We start from the raw sequence: 5000 nt of genomic DNA on the forward strand, positions 1-5000 counted from the left end.
GCAGCAGGACGTTCACATATATATTGAGATATGTATGCAGCCACACATGTATATGTGTAGATGTACGTATATATAAATATATATATATATATATATATATATATATATATATATATATATATATATATATCTCTTTGATTCTTCGATAAATATGCGCATATCTATACATATATATATAACTATTGATTGTTTATTTCTCGTCTTTTTGTCTCTCTCTCTATATACACATATATATGTATTATAAATGTATTTACTATTCATTTCTCCTCTTCTTATTTATAAATATATATAAAATTGTATTTGTTGTTTATTTTTTTCTCTATTTGCTCTTATTTTCTTTAGTTTTCGTTCTTTGTTTGTTTTGGGGAGGCCCCACAAGGGGCCCCTCCTGGGGCCCCCTTCAAACCCTAAACCCTAAACCCTAAACCCTAAACCCTAAACCCTCGGGATCTGGAGGGGTTTAGTTTGAGTGCTGTGAGGGTTTTGTTTTTTTAAGAGTAAAGGAGAGAAATACAGCAGCAGCAGGTGTTGCTGTTGCTGTTGCTGCAGCAACAGCAGCACCGCTTATAGGGGGTTTTCTTTGGTTGTTCTTCTGCTTGTTTTTTGCGTTTGTTTGTTATTTTTAATAAATAAACATAAAAATAATTATATTTTAATCAATAAAATATAAATAAATGATTATAAATATCTGTTTACCTTAATAAACAATGAACGCACCAGCCCCCTCAGGGCCTATAAACTGCAGGTGTATGTACACCCCGAGCTGCCTATACACCCCAAGCTGCCTATACACCCCAAACACCTCCCAGCCTTCTGTGAGGACCAGCAGCTAGTTCAGCATGCAGCAGCAGCGGCTGCTGCTACCCTGTGCAGCTCGCTGCAGGGGGCCCCTCCTGGGGGGCCCCCAGGGGCCCTTCGGGGGCCCCCACCTGCCCCCTACAGCAGCAGCGCCAGGGGGCTGTACTGTCACTGCTCCTCTAAGAATTCCTGCTGCTGCTACTGCTGCTGCTCCTGCTGCTGCTACTGCTGCTGCTGCTTCACTTGCTCCTGCAGCAGCAGCAGCAGCAGCAGCAACAACAGCAGCAGCATCAGCAGCAGCAGCAGCAGCAGCAGCAGCAGGAACAGGGGCCCCCCTTGGCTGTTCAGCTGAGGGGAGACGACATGCTTCGGCCCTAAGTCGATTGCTAGGGCGCTTCTTTCCCTCTCCTACAGCACCAAAACCCACCCAGCAGCAGCAGCAGCAGCAGGCGCAGCAGCAGCAGCAGGAGCAGCAGCAGCAGCAGCCGCAGCAGCAGCAGGAGCAGCAGCAGCCTCAGCAGGAGCAGCAGCAGCAAAAGGAGCAGCAGCATCCAGCTGTTGTACTCTCTAGTTCTGCAGCTGCCGGTCCGCTTCCTGCGGCAGCAGCAGCAGAAGCAAATGCTGCAGCTCCTGCTGCTGCTGCTGCTGCTGCTGCTGCTGTACAGGAAGCGGCTGTGCCTCGTGAATCTGCTGCAGCAGCAGCAACACCACCAGATGCAGCATCAGCAGCAGCACCAGCCGCAGCACCAGCAGCAGCAGCACCAGCAGCACCAGCACCAGCAGCACCAGCAGCACCAGCACCAGCAGCACCAGCAGCACCAGCACCAGCAGCACCAGCACCAGCAGCACCAACAGCAGCAGCAGCAGGAGAGAGGGGCCCCAGCAGCTCTCCTGTCTCACAGGCGGAGCGCCAAGGGTGGGGTTGTGTTTATTTGGGTCCTCATTACATTTCTGCTGCTGCTGCAGCAGATGTGCTGCTGCGGCCACCCGCAGCTTCGCTGCAGCTGCTGCGCCCGCAGCTGCCTCCAGAAGCAGCAGCAGCAACAACAGCAGCAGCAGCAGCAACACCCAGAAGACTGCATGCAGAAATACTCGATACCGGTTCGTGGTGCAGCAACAGGCACACTAACGACGACCCCAGCAGCAGCAGCAGCAGCAGCAGCAGCAGCAGCAACAGCAGCAGCAGCAGAAACAGCAGCAGAAACAGCAGCAGCACAAGCATAAACGCCCAAGGACACCTGAGGCCTTCACTACGCGGATCTGCTGCTGCTGCTGCTGCTGCAGTCGGCATGCGGAGCTCGCTGATGCCGCCATCGCAGCAGCAGCAGCAGCAGCAGCAGCAGCAGCAGCAGCAGGTAGAAGAAGCAGCAGCAGACGCTGCTGCTGCTGCGGCGCTGCAGCAGCAAATCCAGCCGCTGCCGAACAGCGAGGCAGCGGGTCTCAGCGCGAGGCTGCAGCAGGCAGTGCAGCAGCTTCAGCAGCAGCAGCAGCAGCAGCAGCAACAGCAGCAGAATGCTGCTGCTGCTGCAGCTAGAAACCCCCTGTCTTGGTGGCAGAGCCCTACACATCTGCAGCAGCCGGCTGTACAGACAGCTCTGCAGCTGCTGCGGCAGCAGGCATCTGACGAAGCAGCAGCTGCTGCAGCAGCAGCAGCAGCAGCAACAGCAGCAGCAACAGCAGCAGCAGCAGAAGCAGCATCAACAGCGGGTGGGATATCGAGAAGAACATTTGATAGAACTGCTGCTCAGCAGCAACAGCAACAACTGCTGCTGCAGCAGCAACTGCTGCTGCAACAGCAGCAGCAGCAGCAGCAAGAAAGAATAGAAGCAGTTGCTCGGGCGATGCGCCAATACGAGGCTGTAGGGGAGCCGTCTTCCTTTGCTGCATGCAGCAGCAGCAATGCAGGTGCAGCAGCAGCAGCAGCAGCAGCAACAGCAGCAGGAACAGGAGCAGCAGCAGCAGCAGAAGAACTGCAGCAGCAGCACCCAGCTGCTCTGCTGCAGTCAGCACTGGGGGCCCTAGAGGAGAGTTTGCTGCAGGGGGCCCCTCGTGTGTCTCAAAGCGCACCAGTTGCTGCTGCTGCTCCCGCAGCAGCAGCAGCAGCAGTAGCAGCAGCAAGAGCAGCAGCAGAAGCAGCAGCAGACAGAAGCAGCAAGGAACTGGGGGAGGAGCTGCTGAGCCACCTGTCCTGGGTGCGGTGGGCGGTGAAGAAGATACAGCTGCATGCGGGGAGGCAGCTGCTGCAGCAGCAGCTGCAGCGGATGCAGCAGCAGGCAGCAAAGCAGCTGGGGGGGCCCACAGCAGCAGCAGCAACAGCAGCAACAGCAGCAACAACAGCAGCAGCAGCAGCAGCATCTGCTCCACAGGTGAAGCTTGTCTCACGCAGGATAGGGACGCCGTGTCTCTTTGCTCTGAGGGAGTGGCTGGCGCAGCAGCAGCAGCTTGCTGCTGCTGCTGCTGCTGCTGCTGAGCCGCCGCTGCAGCAGCAGCAGCAGCAAGAGGAGCCGCTCTATCCCGCGCAGCAGCAGGAACAGCAGCAGCAGCAGATTGCTGCTGCACTCGCGGACCTGCTGCAGCGAGCAGCAGAAGAGACACAGGAGAAAGAGGGCCTCAGCCTCCCCCGCATACAAACCCTAACAGCAATACTACTGGACGATGCTGCTGCGCTGCGCCAGCAGCTGCAGCAGCTGCAGCAGCTGCAGCAGCAGCAGCAGCAGCAGCAGCAGCAGCAGTTGCTGCAGCAGCAGATGCCGCAGGCAACCGCAACGGAGAAAGAGGAGGCAGCCAAGACAAGCGGAGGAGATGGAACAACAACAGCAGCAGCAGCAGCAGCAGAAGCAGCAGCAGCAGAAGCAGCAGCAGCAGCAGCAGGGAGCGATGCCGATGCCTACTTAGCTTCCCTCAGTAGTCACGCTGCAGAACGAAGGCGTCAGCTGCTGCTGGAGGTCGCAGAACAGCAGCAGCAGCAGCAGCAGCAGCAGCAGCAAGAAAGTCTATCCTCAGCAGCAGCAGCAGCAGCTGCTGCTGCTGCTGCCGCTTCTGCTGCCGCAAGGCCTTTGTCTGCTCTGCTGTCTTCAGGGGGTGTGGGGGCCCCTGGGGGCCCCAAGGAGCTGCGGCGAGGCAAGAACAACAAAGCAGCAGCAGCAGCAGCAGCAGCAGCAGCAGATGTGCTGCAGTGCAACAACATAACAGTTGGTGGTTTGGCTCGGCATCTGCAGCAAGCAGCAGAAAGGGTACTGGCGCTATCTAGGACCCTGCTGGGGGCCCCCGGGGGGCCCCCCGTTACCCTCGATACAAAGATAAGCGAAGAAGAAGCAGAGTTTATTAGTGATGAGCTAAACTGTCTCCATCGTCTCAGGCTCAGCAGCAGAACAAATACACTGCAGCAGCAGCAGCAGCAGCAGCAGCAGCAGCAGTTGAGAGCTCCACCTGTTATTACTGTTCTGGGGCATGTAGACCACGGAAAGACAACGCTGCTCGATGCGCTACGCAAGTATGCTGCTGCTGCTGCTGCTGCTGCTGCTGCTGCTGCTGCTGCTGCTGCTGCTGCTGTTGTCGTTGCTGATATGTATATATAGATATATATCTCTTCTGCATCTATTTTATTTATATTTTCTATTTTATTTAATGTATTTCCTCTTCCTTTTGCTGCTGCTGCTTGCTGCTGCTGCCGCTGCTGCTGTTTGCTGTTGCTACTGCTTGCTGCTGCTGCGGCTGCTGCTGCTGCTGTTTGCTGCTGCTGCTGCTGCTGCTGCTGCTGTTTGCTGCTGCTGCTGCTCTCAGATCATCTGTTGCTGCTACAGAGGCTGGGGGCATTACCCAGACGGTGAGCAGCAGCAGCTTCGCCCTCGCGTCTCTGCAGCAGCAGCAGGAGCAGCAGCAGCAGCAGCAGCAGCATGTGACGTGCGTAGACACCCCAGGGCACGCAGCATTTGCTTCTATGCGTCGGCGGGGAGCAGCAGCAACAGATATAGCTCTGTTGGTTGTTGCTGCTGATGAAGGAGTGAAGCAGCAAACAGAAGAATGCATAAAAATAATACAACAGCAACACCTCCTCTTTGTTGTCGTCGCCACAAAAATGGATAGAGAAGGAGCAACACTAGACAGGTCAGACACAAACCAGCAGCAGCAGCAGCAGCAGCAGCAGCAGCAGCAGGAACAGTAGTAGCAGCAGCAGCAGCAGCAGCAGCAGCAGCAGCAGC

General features: G+C 55.7%; 1 protein-coding gene across 1 annotated transcript in view; it reads left to right on the plus strand.

Annotated features, from left to right (window-relative positions):
- Positions 1-839: 839 nt before the first annotated feature.
- The window catches only part of EMH_0090800 (elongation factor Tu GTP-binding domain-containing protein, putative), a gene marked incomplete at both ends in the record, with an annotated part of 10521 nt that continues 6360 nt past the window's right edge, over positions 840-5000 (plus strand). Inside the window, 2 exons of the mRNA XM_013494772.1 lie at positions 840-4291; positions 4582-4905. Coding sequence (XP_013350226.1) covers positions 840-4291; positions 4582-4905 — 3776 coding nt within the window. The remainder of the gene's footprint in view (positions 4292-4581; positions 4906-5000) is intronic.

Source organism: Eimeria mitis, genomic scaffold, assembly GCF_000499745.2.
Source record: "Eimeria mitis Houghton genomic scaffold, Emh_scaff128, whole genome shotgun sequence".
Lineage (NCBI taxonomy): Eukaryota > Apicomplexa > Conoidasida > Eucoccidiorida > Eimeriidae > Eimeria > Eimeria mitis.